This window comes from Anopheles maculipalpis, chromosome X, assembly GCF_943734695.1.
Source record: "Anopheles maculipalpis chromosome X, idAnoMacuDA_375_x, whole genome shotgun sequence".
Classification (NCBI taxonomy): Eukaryota; Metazoa; Arthropoda; class Insecta; order Diptera; family Culicidae; genus Anopheles; species Anopheles maculipalpis.
In genome coordinates this window covers 5,059,497-5,080,805 of record NC_064870.1, presented here as the reverse complement: position 1 = coordinate 5,080,805, position 21,309 = coordinate 5,059,497, and the positions used below count along the sequence as shown (strand labels likewise).

The 21,309-nt window shown below is 46.8% G+C and overlaps 1 protein-coding gene across 1 annotated transcript; it reads right to left on the bottom strand.

Moving 5' to 3' along the window:
* Window positions 1-462: 462 nt before the first annotated feature.
* On the bottom strand, window positions 463-17,591 carry LOC126562686 (protein sidekick). Its single transcript, XM_050219253.1, has 14 exons — window positions 17,545-17,591; window positions 13,077-13,423; window positions 8,483-8,581; window positions 8,191-8,367; window positions 7,213-8,088; window positions 7,020-7,139; window positions 6,748-6,903; window positions 6,547-6,673; window positions 5,993-6,480; window positions 2,292-5,726; window positions 1,755-2,033; window positions 1,351-1,671; window positions 773-1,161; window positions 463-702 (listed from the first exon to the last, which is right to left on the bottom strand). The coding sequence occupies exons 1-14, from the start codon at window positions 17,589-17,591 to the stop codon at window positions 463-465; spliced, it is 7,101 nt and encodes a 2,366-aa protein (XP_050075210.1).
* Between the last annotated feature and the right edge of the window lie 3,718 nt (window positions 17,592-21,309).

Below are 21,309 nucleotides of genomic sequence, written 5' to 3'. Positions count from 1 at the left end.
AATAATAAAAAAAAAGTTTTACTATAAAATTTCTATTCCGGCGGCGTCCCTTAGATCGCTAAACAATCGTTCACTTACACATACATTTTTATCTGGTTAAATGCTACGATTTTCATAAACATACTATCTGTTTGTGGTTGCCAATTGCTAATATGCTACCGTGTAAAACTTCACAAAAATAAGTATCCTGTTCGAAGGTTGGCGGGATCTATCGCATCCATACGAGTATAGTAATGTAGTTAAAACGATTCCTTCAAACAGATCATTTACTCTAATCTTCTAAGCTCTGTATTCACACACACACATACGCTCTTTCTCTCCCTTTCTTTTTGTGTCGCTCTATTTCTTCTGCGGCGTGGGAAGAATTCCGATTGATATGTGAGCAGTATTGGCAGTTTGCGTTTCAATTTCCGATATGCTGATACGATTCTTGCCAGTATTTAAGATCAACCGTACGACTCCTCACACAAAGGAACTAAAGCCAGGCAGTGGTGCTCTCGAGCGGGCCATATTGTTCATAATGATTTGCCCACCGTTCAGGCTCATCACGGCCGACCCTTCCGGATCAGAGTCAGTATAGCTCGAGTAGTTTCGTACCGGTTTCTGGCGTTTCCACGATTGCCGCAAAAGGTCGTTGTTGACGTAATGATTCACAAACGAGTGCGGATCCGACCGGACACTTTCGTTTTCACTTTCCGATGCCTGCGGAAGAAATTTCCCACGAACGGGTTAGAGCAATGTTTGCCAGCAAAAATGCAAACGGCACACTTACCTGCGAATCACTGGAGCTGACCTCGGACGGTTTCTCCGTAACGCTGCTATCGTCCGGATTTTCGTCGTAACATTTTAAACTTTCCTCGTCGCTGTGATACGCGACTGAGGCGGGCGATGGTCGGGGCGGTGATTTGCCTAACGAAGCGGCCGCAGCCGCAGCTGCTGCCGCCGTACTCGAACCCGGTCCACCGCCACCCTTTCGGCCGAGTATTGTACCGGTACGGCGGCCGAGTGTGCTGTGGATCATGGTGCCCGTGCCACTGTTGACCCCGTTCATCCCACCATTGGCCGATGCTCCGTGGCGTGTTCGATAAAGCTCCAGTGCCAGCTCTTGCCGTTCATCGATGGACATTGCGATGGATTCTTCCAACGTTTTTTGGACCTCCTCTTTAATGGGCGTTTGAAGAGGGACAAAGAAAGCCGAAAATAAATGAGGAGATTAATATGGGATATAATAGCTTACATTATAATATGACTCTTGACTTGGCTTTTTCTAAATTAATTTTCTATCATTTTCAAACATTTCAGCAGAAAATAAATTGTAAAAATTATAAATGATGCACTTATTCTACTCACGTTTGTACTTGTAGCTTTTGCTCTTCACACAAAGCACGGCAATAACCATAATGACGATCACGATGGAGGTGGCCGCCAGTGCAACCATGAACCACGTTTGCCGATAAAACGGTTTCAGTTGAAGGTAGCCGTACTCCAGGTAAAGCTTCGAAGGCGTTAGCACCGCATCGTCGGAATAGACGGGACAGCTGATGCCGTACCGGTTGTAGGAGATGACGCGAAATTTGTACGCGGTCGAGGGTAACAGATTTTGAAAGCTAACAGTAAACTCCTGTATCGGTCCGTTCGTTGTGCGCGCTACCGTTTCCCAACGCAGATCGTCTATCCAACAAAAAAGGGGATGAAAAGTTAAGTTTGAAAAACATTTCTGGCCGAAAGAGAGTTGGCTGTAGTATGCAACTTACCGCGTTTTTTCGTTTCGATGTAATAGCCCATGATGGGACCTTTGCCCGACTGTCCGTTGATCCAGTGCATCTGTACGCTTGCCTGTGACTTTGAGATCATTAGTTCGCGCGGTGATCCGGGCGAACCGTCCTGCGGTCCGGTCGTCACGTTGCCGATGACGGCCGGCCCATAGTCGATGGTTTGCGCACGCACCGTAAAGGTGTACGTTACTTCTTCCTCTAGGTTTTGCACGATCAGGCTAGTGCCGGTTACCTTTTGTTTCACCTGTTTGCTAAACTCTGCAAATGGGGCAAGAATGAAGGTTTAAACAATTAGTGGAATTTCGAAGCTAAAAAGCGGAATCCTGCAAAGAGCCACCTCGTGAGGGCCGACTTGCCTTAAAAGTCTCATTTTTTTCTAATGTGCGATAGCAGGTGGTCTTATTTAATTGGCAATCAACTCCTCATCTAGCAACAGTCTATTTTAAATGAACAAACTTGAATCTCTCTTCTTATTTTACTAATGTAAACGTAGAAAAAAAGTGCATCCATACTTACTTTCATTATCTTCCGTCGTTTCGTACGCAACGATGTACCCAAGTATAAGCCCGTTCGGTTTCCGCGGCACATCCCAGCTGACCATCAAACTGTTCATGGTGATGTCGGTAAAGAGTAAATTCGTCGGCGGTCCCGGATGTCCCGGCAGCGTCTTAACCGTGATCGGTGCCGACCGGGGCCCATCGCCAGCCGGATTGAATGCCAATATCTGTATCCGATACTCGGTGTACTTATCGAGAAAGACAAGATTGTGCGTGGTGTAAGACGCCGGTACAACTTCAATCTCTTCCTCCGGTGTTTTGTTACGCCGTGCACCATTGACACTATTAATTCCGTTGCCTGTCGTGATTGGTTCGGGATCGAAATCTTGCGCAGGTGAATCGGTTACGAGGTAAAATATTTTGTACCCTAGCAACTCTCCATTTTGTGTGTTTTGCTGCGGTGGATTCCAGCGCAAATGTACCTCGGTCGATGAGATGGCTTCACCTTCGATGTTGAGCGGTTCACCAATCGGTACCGCTTCACCAACGTACACCGCAACCGGTGGCGAAGGTGGTCCGGAACCTTGCGAGTTGAACGGTTGGAGAATGATTTCGTAGTTACGATCTTGGGCGAGATCCGTCAGCACGGCCGACACTTCCTGCACGCCCAACACATCCATCTTCGGTGTGCTTTGTAGGGTGGAGGGAAAATCGGACAGCGGTTGGTAGAGTATGCGATAGCCGCCCGTTTCAGCATCCCCGTTCCATGCGGTGGCACGTAAAGCGATCCACTGGACACGCACACTCGTGGTAGTAATGGGGACTACCTTCAGTCCCGTTATCGGTTCCGACGGTGCGGCAGGTAGAGTTCGAATTTGGACGCTTTCTTTGCTGTAACTAGACGGTCCGAGATCGTTGGTGGCTTGTATGCGAAATTGGTAGTATGTGTGAGGTTTCAAACCGGTCGCTGTGTAGGACGTGACGGACGGATCGACACGCTTCGGTATGAGCGTCCAGGAGCCTTCATTTTCTCGCAACTGGACGGAGTAGTAGCGAAGTGGTGCAAACCCATCACGACCCGGTGTCCAGCTGAAGGTGATCTGTTCAGATTGTACCTGGGAGCGGGAAATTTGTGGTGCCGATGGTGGTTGCGGGATTTGCCGATTGTTGGTTGTGTACACGAGTGCAGCCGCTGTTTTGCCCCAGCCAAGACGTGTTTGGGCGGTCACACTGAACAGGTAGTACCGTTCGGCGAGAAGTTGCGTTGCGCGAAACGTTCGATCGGATGGTGGGAACTCTTGGGTAAAGTTAAGGTTTTGTGAACCGTTCAGAAGGTACGTTACTCGGTAGGCTAGAATTTCACCGTTCGGTTCTTCCGGTACGTCCCATATGATGCGTGCCATGCTGAACGATACGTCCGGGAAGGAGACGTTCGATGGTGCGCCCGGTGTGTCCTCGAACGTTTGTATGCGTACCGGTGGAGTACTGAGGACACCGTCCCCGAGCCGTGTATACGCAAGCACCTGTATGTCGTACTGGACATACTTCTTCAGCTCCGTTAGTGTCGTGGTGAAGGTGTAATTGTTGGCAATCGTTTTGTGCAGCACTGGGGTACGTCCTGCTACTGAGCCGTAGTACACACGGTAGCCCTCCACCTGACCATTGCGATGTACCTTAGGCACCTCCGTCCAGCGCACCACTATCGTGGTGGAGGAGGTAGCGTTCGCATCGACTACGGCCGGTCCCATCGTTGGGACGGCTTCGCGTGTACGTTCAAACGCGTGCGGACTGTCGCTCGATTCGCCGACCTCGTTAACGGCCGTCATCGCTATTTCGTACACGGACCACTCTTCCAACCCGTCCAGCACGTGTGAGTTTGCGGTCGGATCTTCGATCAGCACGCTACGACGTTTCCAGGTGCCGACTGCTTCCAAACCACCACCGGGTACTGATATCCCGTTGCCATCAGCTGATGCTACTCCTTCCTCATCATTCCCAACCGATCCAGCGTTATCGTGCGTGATGCGATACGTAATATTGTAACCGCGCGGATTACCGAACCATTCCGTTTGCTGCAACGGTATCCAGCGGACCCGTAACTCTGTTGCACTCATCGCCCGTACCGTCACGTTAAAGGGTGGATGTTTAGGGCGTGCTTGAATCGTTTGAAAATCTTTCGTCGGTTCCGACGGTTCCGATCGGCCGACGACGTTACACGCCGTAATGCGCAGCCGGTACGTGGTGAAGGGCATCAACCCCAGCACAGTCACCGTCGATGCGTCCGGATCGTGCAGTTCGTGCACGACAAACCAGGTAAGATTGCGTGCGGTTTGTGCCTCAACGATCCAACTAGTGATGGACGAATTACCATCAAACCCGGGCGTAAACTGTATCACCACCGAGAACGCTTCAATGTTCGAAAGCGCCAGCTGGTACGGTGGGTGTGGCAGGACCGGCTCAATGCCCGACTGTATGGTGGCGACCTTTGGTGGACCAGCGCCAACAACCGTCCAACCGTTTACCTCAAACGTGTAATGCGTGGTCGCCGTAAGATGCGTCACTTTAAGTCTCGTTTGATCGGCCGTTAAATTAACCGACCGTACCGCTTCCGGATGATCCTTCACGTAGTAACGCACCTGATATCCGGTCAGCACACCATTCGTACGTCGCGGCGGATCCCACGCAACACTAACCTCTCGGTCGGAAATTCCACTAAACTGCAAACCACTCACCTCATCCGGTACATCCTCAAGCGTTTGCACCGGCACAGGCACACTACGCTCCCCATCACCGGGATCGGTAAAGCACAGCACGGTAATATTGTACGCCGTATATTTCTCCAACCCTCCCAACACTTCGCTCTGTTCCGCCAACGGGTCGAGCAAATTCGGCGGTACGGTTAGCACCTTCATTTCCGTCTCGATTAACTCACCCTCATCATCACCCGTCCCGACGGCTATCAACCCTCCCGCACTAGCTCCTACCGCCGCCGGTGATTGTAGCGGTGGCTTTTCGTATCGCCACGCTTGCAACTTATAGCCCTGATTGATTCCATTTATCTGCTGCGGGTTGGGCGGTGTCCACCAGATACGAATGGCGGTCGAGTTGAGCGGCTCCACGCGTACGTTGGTCGGTGGCGCTTCCGGCACACCTTCCTTTGTTTTGATTTTTGCACCATCGGTGTACACACCGACACCCATATTGTTGTACGCGGCAATCTGGATGATGTAGTCCTTCCACGTGATGAGCTCCTGGATGAGATAGTTGCGCTGCGCCTCGTTGGTAATGTTGCGATAGTTCCACGGGCTGCCTCTGTAGCCAAACAGCCGGTAGCGAATAATGTAACCATGGATTTGACCGTTACGGTGCTCCTCGAGCGGGGGCTGCCATTGTATAATGATTTCAGTTGACGAACGTGCCGAACCAACGAATCCGACCGGTGGACCTGACGGGGCTGTTGAGTGTTTATATTTAAACGACAGAAAAAAAATTAGTAAAATGTACAGAGCAACAAAGAAGAAACTAATATTGGTAATCGAAAAAAAAATCGCCTAAAGTCAATCGAAATAGTTCGTAAAACATCCCAAATTTAAATGTTCAAACGCGGACGACCTTCAAATGTTCCCTAATTTTTTTTCCTAACATCCCTTAGATAATAAAAATATGGGCCATTTGTGTGGCCCATGCGGCAGACAAAATAATGTGTATAAAATCACATACCTTCTTGCGGCAACTTCACAACATCGCTCGGCTCGGACGGTGAACCTTCACCCACACGATTAACCGCACTGATTCGGAACTGGTACGCGGTGGCCGCCTTTAAGTTCGTCAACAGGATCCACTTCGCTTGGGCGGACACATTGGCTGCCTCCGTTACCCAGTTTAGCAGCGGATCGGGCAGTGGGCCGAGCTCCGGTACCTCGCGCCGTTGTACGATGAACTTGATGATTTTACTGTTCCCATCGAAGCCGGGCGTCCAGGACACATTGATGGCACGGTTTTGCGAGGAGCTTAGCCGGACGGCTTTCACGTTCGACGGTGCAAATGGTAGCTCGATGACGCTAAGTCTCGCCGATCGTGTTTCGTTACCACCGGGAGATGTCACGATGCAGGAATACTGACCAACGTCCGATGGACGTACTTCGGTAATTTCGAGCGTACCGTCTCCTTTAACTCCGATACGCTGGCTGTTCTTGATGGGTAATCGGCTGTAATTGTTTGATGATATTTTAGTTATTTTAAGGATTTTTTCCTTATAATAGTGGAATACTTACTTCGGCTCGCGATACCAATCGATGTTGTACGGCACGGTAGGATCGCTTGACACACCACATTCCAGTGCGGCTGAATGGCCCAGCAGTACAGTTGTATCTGCCGGTGGGCGAATAATTTGTGTACGAACTGAAGTGGAATAATTTATATTAAAATAAATTAAATATACAATTAAAAATTTTATTACTGTGTGTAAAACATACCCAGCACGGTTAAATATCCGGCTCCAGTGATGCGACCAGCTTCGTTCTCCCGTATGCACGAGTAAAGACCACTATCCGCCTCACGAACGTTTGATAATAGTAAATCGCCCGAATCGAGGATTTGCATTCGGGCCGACGCTTCAATGGGATAAGTATCTGAAGGAGAAGAGACATTGGATTACAAAAATTGTAAACGATAGCAAGGGTAAATGCAGGTTGCATTCGTTTATCAGAAGGTTGAAGAACCGTAATAATTGCAATAATAAAGCTACCATTGTAAATCCAATGTATGCTGGGTGTAGGTGCTCCAATCGCTCGGCAGTTCATTGTGGCATCCTTTCCATCGAGCACCGTCTGATTGGAAGGTGCTAGCTCCATAATTGGGGTGTAGGCTGAAGAGTAAAAATATAATTAATTATCAACCGCGATACGCTACACATGCCCTCCCAGTAAAGCTCAACATACTTTTCACTTTTAGCCATGTGTATGCGGACTTTTCGCCCGCCTCGTTCGATGCAAGACACTGAAACATGGCCGTGTCATCCATCCCCAGCCGATAGATCTCCAGCGAATTATCGTCCTGCACCGTGTACCGGCCAGCGGACTGCTCGATCGGTTGCGCATTTTTGTACCAGGTTATTTTCGGCAACGGCTCACCGATCACATCACACGCCAGCACCGTACGCGAACCGTACTCGCCGAGCGTTTCCGTACGCAACGGTGTCACGAACGTGGGCGGTTCCTGTACAATCACCTCCGCCATCGACGATACGGTCGGATGTCCGCCGGTGCGCATCTGCACCTGACACGTGTACTCGCCCGTGTGCGTCAGGTTCACGTGGAGTAGCGTTATTGTACGATTCCACGGATCCGTCTGCGTGTAGTGGATGCCGGTATTTTCAATCGCGATGCCATCCTTCAACCAGATCGTTTCCAGCTCGTGCAGTGGGCGCGCATTGGCAATACACTCCAGCTCGACGGTTTGTGCGCCACGCACCACCTTCATGCTTTGCGGGTGAACGATGATTTCCGGTGCGATCTCGGTGTACGGATTGCCGGTAACGTTTAACCGTATGAAGCCGGTACTTTCCTCCCGGCCGATTTGTGTGTTAAAGGCACGTGCCCGGTACGCACGAATGTCACCCTCGTCTGCGCTAAGGATAATTAGCTGATTGCTGGATGTCTGTGCGTACTTAATATTATACTCGAGCGGCCCTTCATCCGTTTGCCATGTTACCGAGGGTGCGGGGACCGATTCAATGTACGAAAGGTTCAGTATTGCCGGATAGCCCGACATAACCGATACGATCTTTTCCGACAAATCGACAAACATTCCCATATCTATAGCGATAAAAAAGCGGGGAAGAAAGGAAAGGTAAAAAGGTAATTTAATTAATCCATACTGCCCATAAGCCCACGCAAAGCAGCTCATCCTATGCTTACAAGCAACGACGACATCGATTTTCTCGCTAAAAATGGTCCCGGCCTTGTTCGCTGCTTCGCACTGGTACGAACCAGCATCGTCACGTGTAATGTTCAGTATTTTCAAATACTGGCTATTGCTAAAGTTTCCTACCGGGATGCCATCCTTGATCCAGCGATAGGTTGGTTGTGGATAACCTGCAGCAACGCGCAAAGGGTAATGTGAATTAAATTATTGTTTATTGAATTGTTTTATTGTCAGAAAAATAGTTTTCATCCTCTCTCCACCGAGCGATTGCTTTCTTGTGCTTACCTAACGCATGACATTGAAGAATCTTCGTTCGACCTTCGCTCACGATCGAGCCCGATGAGGACGGTTGAGTGGTAAATCGCGGTGCTTGCAGTTGAGTGTCTGAAACGGATGATTGAGTTGGATGAATGTGACTCGTAATGCAAGAAAAGATTATGCCATTAAAAGTACGACGGAGGAATGAAAGGCGAGGGTAGTATGCATGATCGCAAAAGATGGAATTTATATAGGAGGTAAATATTATTAATAAGCGCAAGGACAATATAATGTCTGTTCAACGGAGTCAATCTAAACAATGTTTTATGATTGGAATGTTTTCATTATCTAGGTCATATGTACAAGCGGGGAGATTAGCTAGAGTGCAGCATTATGATGTTGAATGTTGACTACAAGATTTCCTTCCTGATATTACTGGATCGGATCGCGGCGAATCACCGACCACTGCGATCTTCATGATGTAGCTTGTTTTCTTAGAAAATGGTAGCATATCCAGGGTGCCACTATTAAGCTCACTGACCCACATCACACGTATGGTGAAAGATGGGTGGGAATCTGCCACGATCCCATAGATAAGAGATTCTTTGCCTGCTTGTGAACTGGCGCTACAAGGAGGGCCATCGCCAGAGATTTGCAGGAGGAAAACTTGTGGTCTATATTCTATAGGTCATGTCAGAGTCTCCCGCGTTTGACGCTTTCAAAGGCGAATTTTGCCCCAAGCGGAGTGGATGTTGGGATAGGATCGTTTTCCTACAGTTTTCCTACTAACAAAAACTAAGCTTTAGGTATTATGATATCATTAGACCCTACAATTGCTTTACAGTCTTCACCTGCTGCAGGAAAGCAGGAAACATCTGCAGGAAAGTTGAGATACACGGAAGGATTCTGTAGGTGCTAACCGAGTCATACCACAGCCTGAGGGAAACATCTCCACACAAAACACCTGTCCATAAGCATGAAGCTGTGTACTACTGTGTATACAAAATTAGTCCGAGTGCTCACATTTTTCTTCTAGTACTGCCAGGACTCTATAGGGACTCTCTTAGGACGATCTATATCTGGAGCCAGGACTCCAGCGGCCCAGTCGTTGACATTTTTTTTTTGGACTTTTGGATTTTTTCCCTCCAAAGAATCTCCAAACAGACAGGATTTCTCTAACTAGCGCTCGTGCAAAATTGCTCCAAGCGCTGTCGGTGAACATTATTTTTCAGGTTTCATATTCTTTGTCATATTGGTATCTGAGGTATCAACTTAAGTAAAGCCGGATGTAGTTAGATTTTTTCTACTCCTAGTGCACCAAGGAGTCTCCAAAATAGAAAGGATTTTTCGTACGCAAGCTCGAGTAAAACAGCCAATATTCTGGGGTTTTATCTTTTTTTTAACATTCTCCTTAGGGCCGTCCACCTAGATACAGGAGCCATGCTAGTAGCAAACCAAAACTGATGCCGAATGTCGTGGATGGAATATTAGATTTGGCAGACAACGGCGCCCCGAACCGCTCGCCTAGCTTTTGCAGCATACCAAGTCCAACCTATCGCTTCCAGCGCCGGATAAGCGAAAGATTTAGCCAAAAATCAATAGCATCCCCCCCCCCCCCCCCATGTGTGCGCGGGGTTAGGCTATATAAACGATCGCGTAACGCTTCTTCGTACTGTAAAGCGTTGGTGCCGTCTTCCGTTGTGAAACACACAAGCGTGCAGATGTATGGGATTGGGTTGCATGTGTCCAGCATGTGAGAAGAGAACGCGTAACGTAATTCACATCCTCCCCCGCTCTTCTTATGCGCAGTGTTTTTCTTTCCATACTTTTCTTCTACTTCTGTGTGTCTGCTTACAAACATAACACAGACACGGAGCAGGGAGGAAAAACACAGCCACAAGCATAGCAACATTGAACAGGTTTGCTTACCCTTGTTTTTCGCTTTTCTTTTGCCTTCTCTTCTAATTATATTGCTTCTTTATAAGGTCTCTTCTTCTCCCAACCAAAAAAAAAAAAAAAAAACCCCATCATTCTTTAATGCTGTGTGGTTCAGCCAGCGCAACAAAACATCACACATGGAAACGATTTAAATCCAACATTCCAGCACCAACACACAAACAACGGTGCTGGGGTACGTACACGCACGTACACGCGATTCATGAGAGTGCTGTGGTGCATCTTAAGAATGCTGCTGGTGCTGGTGAAAAAAAAAAGAATCTTCCTCTTATTCTTCTTCTTATGCTTCGCGCTATGAGCAATACGAAACCATTTCTTTCACCACCTCTTTTTTTTTTTTGCTGCTGGAAATGCAAACCCCGCTACAACCCCGGACCGACCGAATCGCAATGGTATGGGTACCGGGAGGGCGCTGTGGCTCTGTGGCTGTGTACAGAATTATGCTTCCATGTTTATTGCTTTACTGCATTTGGCACCAAAGCAAAAAGGGATTCAAAAAAAAAGCTGTCTTTATAATGCGCTTTCTTCGGCTTCCCCGAAAATTATTTTTCCGAACGCCTCACTATTACTGGGGGGTTGGATATTCTCGTTGGAAGTCGTCCGGGAGAATTGTTGATTTGTTTGGTTTCGGTGCAATAAACACCGGTTTGCTTTTTTGAAAATGCACGAGCAGTGTAATGAAAATGCTCGATTTTCCATGGAAAATATAGGGGAAGAAAGGAAAGAAAAACACACACGCATAAATAGACTAGATAAACATGGGCGTGTTGAAGTGCGTCTGTTTTTAAGGCTTCCTTGGCTGGATTAATTACTTGGCAAGACGTTACGCGTCTTACGTGCATCGGTCTAAGCCGCTCAACAGAAGGGATTAGAATTCAAATAAATAATTAAACTATAATGACACATTCTGCTAATAAAATCGATCGTTCGTGCTATGCAGGGACGTGTGCAGCAAATAAAAAGAAAATAACTGAAGAAGACTTATGTACCGGAAAAAAAGGCAAGTGTTGAGCTATTGCTATAAATAGCACCATATTCCAGCATTTTTATGAGGAAATCTATTTTGATCAGTCGGTCAGGTCACTCCACGAATGGAAACTGAACAAACAAACATTTCCCTCTGTCTTTCCCTTTTCCATTTCCAGAGGTTTCGTCCTGCGATTTCTGGCTTCCAAGGCTTTTGCCGGTAGAGCACACAAGCGTACGACAAGACGGTCCCCGTTGGCGGGGTTTTGATGCTTGTCTTCCAACGGGTGGAAGACGGGCGCCGGTAACACTTGAGTCACCCGGACCACCCCAGTCGTATGACTAGTGATCATAATAAATGTTGTACGCCGAACTGAGTCAATCATGACTTCAGAGAGTTGCTCCGAATTGTAAACAAACTACATTAAACACGTGCAGGAGGGATTTCTTTTTTTTTTTTTCGTCAGATGACTAATTAGATTAGGCTGCCTGGTGGAGGGGAAACAGATTTCGGATAGCGTCGAAAGAATTTGTTCTAGATTGTTAATATCTTCTTTCAGCAGTGGAAGCAACTAGAGCAACCTGAAGAATTATTGAACAGCAATTTCTGGCTTCCTTGACTTGATGGTTCCAACAGTCTGATAGTTGAATAGTCAGCCTTACGTATGGATTGGACGGTCATTATTACCCTGGTATTTTGGCCTTTGACGGCAGGACCTGGGTACTCTAACCCATTTAGACTAGACTAGACAGACTACCTTTTTCGCGGCCTCCGTCATTTTACATAAGAGCGCCAGAGATCCAGATCTTATAGCCAGAGATTACAAGATGTATATATCATGCAGGCATGGGATTAATAGGCTCTGCTATATTTCCTATAACAGAAGGAACATCTTTTAACGGTTAATCAGTAAAAAAAAAATTGCTTAAAATCCCAACAGTTACCTCATAGATTCACAGCGTTCACAGCAATATGATCGAAGCTCTAGGGGCTCTTCTTGGCTTAACGACCCACTACAGGTCACGCCTAGGCTTTCTAGACTTGATGATAAACTTAGGTCGAGTTATTCCTCACACCACGGGTGGGATTTGAACTTCGAGTCCTGCCATGCCTCGGAAGATGGACGCCGCTGTCGCCTACACCACCGGGCCACCCCCGATTAGATTCCCATTATATCGTGGAATAAAAGTTATAATAAACACATTTTTCCATCTTTTTAATACGCTGTTGATCGACAAAGCATCAAATCCAGTCAAAATGACGGGATGCGGTAGAATATCATGCATCAGCATCGAGATGATTGTAGTTTAAATGTTCTTGGGACCGATTGAATGTTCCGACCGAGTTCTAGTGTTGAAAAACCTCCTGGATCATGCCGGCCAGAAAAACGCTTACTAGATTTATTGACCGCCGGTTAGTCATTCCTTGCTACAGTGGGAAAGGTCCGACGATCTTCTTTAGCCCTTTAAAAAACACGTTGACCCTTTTCCCGCAGTCCAGAACGGCCAAAATACTATAGTCTTCCCCTTCCGCACACGGGTAGCGCTTAAACAATAGTGAATAATTTCCCAGTTCCAGGACATATGCAGCCAAGTGATTAGAAAACGTGGTAAAGAAGCCACCTTGCCCGCCCCAACAAAGGCGCCATGGGAAGCAAGATTCTGTGGGAAGCTGTTTTGTTGCAGCAACACGCCTTACCTGGCAGCACGCTGAAACCGGTCACAGTCCCGGTCGGTGGATCGGCCAGAAACCAGAACAGCATCATCAGCAAGTGCATCAGCATTGTCACCGTTGTCGATCGACCGTTGCACCATAACGGTTGTCGTCGGCGGCCTCGCCGCCGTCTCCGTGATCGATGCGTTTCCTCCGGGCTGTCGCTGTGCATGGCCGTGCCGCCGCCGCTGGTTCGGAATAGTAAGGGCCGCTTGCTGGTAGTATGGAGCTGTCGCTTATCTTTGTCTACGATTCTAACTGGTTGCTGGCCGTTGGTTCGCCACCGCGCACCGATGCTGCTGGTGGGATTCGATGCCATGCCGGCGGTAGTGCTGGGGTGTGTGTGTGGCGTTCTTTACCGCAGAGCGTCGTTGGCACCATAGATTGCAACACAGCCACGCCGTCATCCACCTGCCGTACGGTGCTGGATGGTCATACCTCAATGCGGTAGGAATGCAGCAGCAGCATCGCTCGCTACCAACCACCGTGTACCACCACACCAACAAAAGTCAGCCAACAGCATTCACTACGACGCTATAATTCCTTCCCAAACCAACGATGTTTGACGGTATTGTCTAATACGTTTTACGGGTCAAAAATTCTTCACATAAATTCTACACTAAATAAAATATACATATTTCATGGTTGCACACCGAGCGGACATACAGGCAGAACGGATGCAAAACTACACTTACACAGCAACACACTTTACCAGTAAAACAAAAACTGAACGCGTCGCTAGAGGCGCGTGCACGTACACACTGACACTCGCACCGACCTTCTTAGCCGCGATGATGCACGTACATATGAATCACAAGATTGTTCTCAGCACCAGGGGCATGGCATTATGCTACGTAAAACGGGCGCATCGCCAATAAACCATCTCTCTAGCAAGGTTGCACCTAGGACATATCTACGCCAATGCTGACCGAAGAATAAAATTGATTGCTGGACGCTGGAATGCTTGATCGATGGACGGAGGTGTAATATACTTTACACAAACTAAGGCTCGGTTGGTACAGGTAAAGGTTGCTTTCCGTGCCGTTCTTTGCTGGGAGTTGATCGGTGCTTCGGACTTGATCATTCGACCCTAAAACTTCTTCCGATAAAACAATTTCCTATACGCGCAAACACACAATTTTCCCACCCCGTACTGTAAGGCACACAATTACAAGACACACAAGCGCGCGGTGCGTTCCAGAAAAAACGGTGAGGAATTTACACCGTTTCGGAATCAAACGCGTCTTCTACGATCAATCCAAGCTGGACGGCGTACCGAATGCACGAAGAACAAGACGAAGCACAATACGATTCGTTTATCCGTAGTTCACAAACAATGCACGAATAATCGAAACGGACGGGTTAAAGCAGTGCGAGAAAGCATATTTTCGAGCAGTTAGCTTTGATTGGTGCTTTCGAGCCGTGCGGAGAAGCACACGCGCGCGAGCAGTTTGTCCGTTACCTAGTGATGGGAAAGATTTATTTTTTGTGGAACGGAATGGAACTAGTTTTATTTTCGGAAAGGTACGGAATGGAACTTATGTGTTTATTGAGCTTACATTAAAAAAAAATTAGAAGCTTTCTCATCACTACCGTTACTCGACGAGCAGTTGACTGGAGTATGATTTGCACTCGAAAAGGGATGTAAAAATAGCTAAACTTTCCACCCCGGATTTGAATTCTATTACGGCTTCGTACGGGCGTTGGCCTTAGATTAGTGATGGGCAAAATGCTCTCTTGGTCGGAATCGATTCCGAAGCGGTCGGAGATATCTCCAACTGAAAGGTGGTTCGAAATTGGATTTTCCTTCGGAATCAGAATAAAAAATTAGGCGAGGAAATTGACTGTTTTCCTTGAGGTTTAAAGGTATACAGAGTGAGCGGCTCCGAGCCGCTAAATATGCTATAACAAAGAAATATGCTCTTCATACTTTTCTTCTTATTCGTGGTTGGGATTTACAACCTACGGAGGTCTTGCTCTAATATTGAGACTTCCTTGGGATCGGCCCGGTGGTGTAAGCGACAGCGGCGCCGGTCTTCAAACGGCAGGACCGGGGTTTGAATCCTATCCGGACCGTCCTCCCGTAGTGAGGACTGACTACGTGGTATTCATAAGTCAATACGGCCAGGCCGTTTTTACGAAACAAAAAATAAAAAAAAATATTGAGACTTCCTTGATTTTAATTTACTCGTGCTGGATAATAAGTCCTTGGTATGGAGCAAGGGTCCGGACGAGACACGATGCTGCGTTACCGTCGTAGTGCTGTCGAATGAAGACTACTGCCACTACGATGTGCCCACAATGCGATAATCAGTGTGCCCTGAATACGACGGACAGACGCCGTGAAGACGTGAGCGACGCCAGTCTTCGCACGGTAGACCCGGGGCTTAAATCCCATCTGGACCGCGCTCTCCCGTAGTGTGGACTGACTATCCGACTACGTAGTATCGGCAAGTTTAGTCAGCCAATCAATGCCTAGCGTGACCTGCTAGAAGGTCGTTTAGCCAAGAAAAAGAAGAAGACTTAGTGGAATAGACTTGGGCTTGGGGATAGTCATAAGGCGAGACGGGTCCGGAGGTGATTTGATTTGCGACCTGCTGTGTGAAGATCGGCACCGCTAGCGTCTCGGTTACTTGGGCTTGGGGATAGTCATAAGGCGAGACGGGTCCGGAGGTGATTTGATTTGCGACCTGCTGTGTGAAGATCGGCACCGCTAGCGTCTCGGTTACAGGACTGCCGCAAGCGGTAAATGTACATTATGCACACAGGAAATATAAACTGCACGTGCACTGCATGCTGCCGCTCATTAGATTGCAAAAATAATGATTTGAGCAAGTTTATGAGCAAGCCCAGACCTGGGCCTTTAACATTCTTCAGAGGTTTGCTGTTGTAATTGTAGGTTCGATTGACCAGGCATGGTTTGAAGATCACCCCGAGAGATGGTTGTAAGCCCTGGGACGCATCCGGGGCGGTGTGCTGCAATGTAGCAACCACTTAAAACCTGTTCCACAACTTGAGGAAGCAAATATGTGTAGAAAGACAGCTCGTGTCTTCCATTCCACCCTTCTTTCTTGTCATAGATGTCTATTTTTTTTTTTTTGCAACGATCTTAAATAGCGCCATCAACTGAGATAATGACGGTGGGATTGTTCTAATAGAAATTGTTTAATTGATACCAATGCCAGCGGCTATGTGTTGATGCTACACTTTGGTGAGCCGGCAAGGCTGCTGGTCCCCGAATGCGAACGAGGGAGATGGTTGCTGTAGGTATCTACACACATGCACGCACTGCATTACCCCGGCCAATCCAATGCCACCCGATGAACGATCGAAGTCAAGCAGCACGCAGGGGAATGGTTTAGAATGGCTGTCCGAGAATGCAGTTTTAGTAAATGCTTCCTATCGGTGCGATGATGGGCAAGGTGGCGATACAATGAGTCGACGGATAATCGAATATTAATCCAACCAGTTGAGCGGAGCGTCTTAATGTCATGCAGCGCTGGCACAGTATGTCACTTCTCTTGTCAGTGCGGTTTTATTACAATGCTCTCTGACGATTTAGAGTAAGGGAAGGCATGGAACCTGACGCACGGACTAACTTACTTGACCAAAAAGGGAAAACTGAGTTGTATCTGAGGATTTCAAATTAAAAACTAAAGATAAAATGTCTCCTTAATCTGGGTTTTCCGTAATATATCACCAGAAAATCTCAATCTCATCTTCTTCTGCCTCTTGGCTTAACGATCTACTAGGTCACGCCGACCATCAAATGGCTTACTAGACCTAATGATACCTCGTAGTTGAATGGTGATACCTCACTATGGGGGAAAGGGTCCGGATGGGATTTGAACTCCGGTCTCCTGGTCACACGACCGTCCCAGGCACGACAAGCTTCACCCAGAGGTTATCCAAAGTTCCGCACGACGAGGGAAACAAAAATAAAAATCCAAGGCTATTACGTTGAGGCAGCAACAGACTCATCAAGTTTATAGGGTCAATGTGCCATATTGCCGCTCGCGTAATGTACTCTTGGACGATTAGCACACGCGAGTGAGGTTATAACTTCTGCCGCTGGTAACATTAAAATTAATCATTTCCTCAATTAATCATGTTCGATGGGTATGTTTAGTAAACCAGTTCCGCTTAAAGTGACAGCTTAGCCTAACCATCTAACCAATTAAAACACAAATATGGCGCCTCATACTACTAAGAGTTTCATAGATATTTGTATGCGAAAAAAGATTTACCTCGCCGGAAACTCTCGCACAAACACGGTTTTAACCTATTATGCCTGCAATACTAGAACGGATTAGACTCTCGTTACTGTGTAAAAGAAAAATCATCTCGATGCAATTACTGAAGGCAAGGTACATTTATCATTCCAAGGCGATCGAGCAAAACGAAGACATGATGTTATCGCCTTCGTTTCATTTCGTTCAACAAATCAACCTACCGAATGCCACCCTTGCAGCCACCTGGACAGCCCTGAGCGGTAGTCATCTTGCATCGATTATTAACTAGTGACTAGTGTGAACATATACTCTCACATACGCGCGCGATGCTGCTCCTAAACCGGCCACAAAGTCAAAAGGGGGGGGGGGGGGGGGGGGTGAGAGAGGGAGGCGCCCAGGTAACATGCAGTGTCAAGTGCGGGCATTTCCTGTAGCTACAATTAAGCCGACTTCATTTAGTATAATGTGGACACAAAACGGTACCGATGGCGAGACGGTCAAGAAGCGTGAGGGCAGGCTGCTGTGTTTCTAAGATCTGGCAAATCCCACCGCAACTTGTATCGGTACCAGTGAGTGTTACGATGCGTTTTTCCCTTCATGTGCAGTCATCAAGGGGCGACGTTGCCACTTGGATGTAACTATGGCTTAGTTTTTTGTTGCTTTTTTTTGCGCTGTTGCGTATCTGTAGGATCGTCCATCTTGCTCGATCTGACCTGGCGCTATAACTGTAACAATGGCCACCATACTCCGCGTCAGGTAGTGAACAGGGTGGGGGATAGTGCTAAGTACATCTGTCATAATTAAAATTCCATCTCACTCTTCCACATTCTGTACCGGACCTCATTTCGCAGACCAACCGGTTCTAGCATGAACTTTGTACTGAGCGAGGCTTTCGATATTAGTTAGAGCGCAAATGACAAATCAAAAATGAAACGAACAGGGATCTCGCATTCCCGGGCTCACAACCTTTATCCCCCAGGAACTAATGGGGGATTTTGCGCCAACAAGAATCTCCCCAAAGAAACTCAGATATCCACTCCAGCGGATAACTTCGACCAATGTGTATCAGAAGCATCACAACATCTTGCATCAACCCGAGTCCGAATATCGGTTCCCTATTTTCCAACGTTCCGTGCTGCTCCATCACTCCCAAGTTGAATGCGAGGGGTGGGGGGTGAAGGGAACCCATTCATTGCGAGGACACGCAATGAATACAAGCGCTTTTGGGTAAACGGTTAGAACAGCTGTCGGAAAATTTCGAATACCCACGCGACACCGAACAATAGTGCAGCCAAACCTGTATCGGTCCATGGGTGACACATCCCCCCGTCGAGCGATAGAGATGCTCACAAAAGCACTTCGTTGTTCCCAAAAAATGGGTTCGCTTAGGTGAGAACAGTAGGACAGGCGGACAATTAATGGTGCTCATTAATGGATGGTAAAACACACGAAGGAGATGGTGTCTTACTGAAGCTGTTTGTCTCCCGAATGATAGGATGACCATTGTTTTTGCATGCAATTCATAATAGCACCGTTTGATAAGGTCCCCCCACACACGGTTGCTGTTGCGTACCGTGGAAGAGAATGTTGCTTCGAGCTTAAGTTTTGAATCAAAAGACGGTAACTACGCTTCAACGTTGTCAGTTGCAATGCATTTATACCTATCCCCAATGTGGTTCTTCTTGGTGATGAATGATATATTTAGGACAACAGGACAACAAATGAGCTACTAAGAGACTAAGTAACTAAGAGCAACTACTACATACCTCACTGTACAATGTTGGTCCAGATCAGCTCAAGCTGGAAGGCTAGCTCCATTAGGGGTGAAAGTAGAGTACTTCAATGGAAGTTACACAAAACTATTGCGTGGGTAAGTGAACATTACATGACACTAGAACAAGAGCAAACATTCCTTTGCTATGGCAGTTTGACTTAAAATCGATATATCCTCATCATCAGGTTCACATGGATAAGGCTTCAATTGAAAGTATAGACTATTACACGTCTTACTAAACAACAATACATATTATTATCAATTTAGTACTGTATTATTCTTTCACTAGTCTTGCGATGATATTGGGGAATGGTTTGCGAGGCATGTCCCCCAACTCTCGGAGTCCTCGGAGGACCAACGCTTCCTAGTTGTTTTAAGTCCCGTAGGAAGCCAAGACAGAAGGAACAACCAACCACCCCATGAACATGAACAACAGACGCTAGTTATCCCCCTCCGCTCAATTTAGCCATATCACCCATCTTCCCCGGGTTGGTTTCGGTTGCCCCGTATACTCAAGTTAAGATATTTGGAGAGATATGTTCTGTACGCTGTGAACGTATTGAGTCGGAGCTAGGGAGCTAGGGAGGAGAGTCTGCATTATTCTTCACTGAGTTTCGAATCCATACCCATACCAGTGTGCCATTACTACATAAACTAGTCAGAGAACTGTCGGTATAAACGAACTAAAAGCTTCCAAAATAATGATTTTTGAAATGCGATGTTTTGTTTAAAAATAATAATTTTTTTATTATTAATTATTTTCGTTTTCGTATTGACAATACACCATTAAAATGTCTTAACTAATTTTAAATAAATTAATAAATATTTCCCTTCTCCATTAAAAGCCTGTTGAGCTTCCTCTGCAGGGGTTTTCACTATGAAGTTTCATGCTACAAAAAATATTACTCAAAACTACTCACCGTTTCCTTCCTTTCCACAACTATATTAGGGATGAAAATGCACATCAACCTGTATCCTTTTCTATCGTTCAAACTTCTTTTTTTTTTTAATAACTACCCCCACGACACCCCTGTACGTCGTGGAGCATAACGTGTGAGAGAACGAGAAGGCACGAGCGCGCAAGCGAGATCGAGAGAGGCGCGTAAGCAAGCTTCCAGCGGCAGGTCGGTTGGACATTGCACTTGTGTTCAGTACGCCACGTGTTGCCGTGTTTTCAACAAGTAGAGCGCCCTTTTGGTGGATCGTGCTCATGGAGCGTGCGCTCGGAACCGGAGTACGGACTGTGTTGAAAACGGTTGGCTTTCGTATCGACACGCAGGATACCTCCGTCTTATTTCCGGCTAGGGTCGTAGTGCGTGCAGTTCGTTTGCGGAGTTACCATTTCAGTGCGTGAGTTTGCCCAACAGGTTGGGTGTAGTCGTGAACGTCTGCGAATAGTCTACTGTGCGCCACCAGAAGTCCAAATGTTGAACCGATGCTGTAAAATTTAAAAGAAAAAATCTTGCAAAGTTTGAAGTACGAGTGATTTGTTGAAAGTGTATGTGATTGTGATGGCTGTGGGTAAGATTCGTTTCGAAGGGCTTAGAAAAGTGTTCGTAGCACGTGTATAATGGTGGTAAACGAGTAGGATACAAAACATGCGGATATCCTGCGTTTGCGAGAACATACCACACGATCAACTAAAGCCAATCAAAAACAGAAGAAGTAAGGGATTAAAATATAAAACCAACCCTAACGTACGTAAGTGGAACTCGGCGAGAGCTTTCAACTATGTGACCGTCCATCAAGGGCGTCGTGTTGATGCTGCAGACCTATCGCGACAGATCAGAGTTCAGAATTTCACGTGGTCTACAGTGCGTGGCGTTGTGATTCACTGCGAGAGCAGCAGCAAAAGTTAGTTTTGTAATTTATATGGGTGAGTTTCAAGTTTTTTTTTTTAAATGCAAAAATATTATCTTAACTAGATTGATTGTGCTCTCCAACTTCATCGCCCAATATGTGTTGAATGTGCACCATTTTAACTCGATTACAACAAACAAACAGATAGCGTGTCCTCACAGCGCAACCCTCGTCCCGTCTACAAAATCTACAACATTTTTAAGCCTTGCGAAAAAAAAAGCCCTCCGTTTTATGATGCTTCAGGATGCTTGAGATGCTGCAACACTGGATTAACAGTATCCGTTTTGTTGCTCTACAGCCTACACACAAAACGTCTTCTTTTTTTCGTTGCTGTTATTGTTGGGCTTTTCGT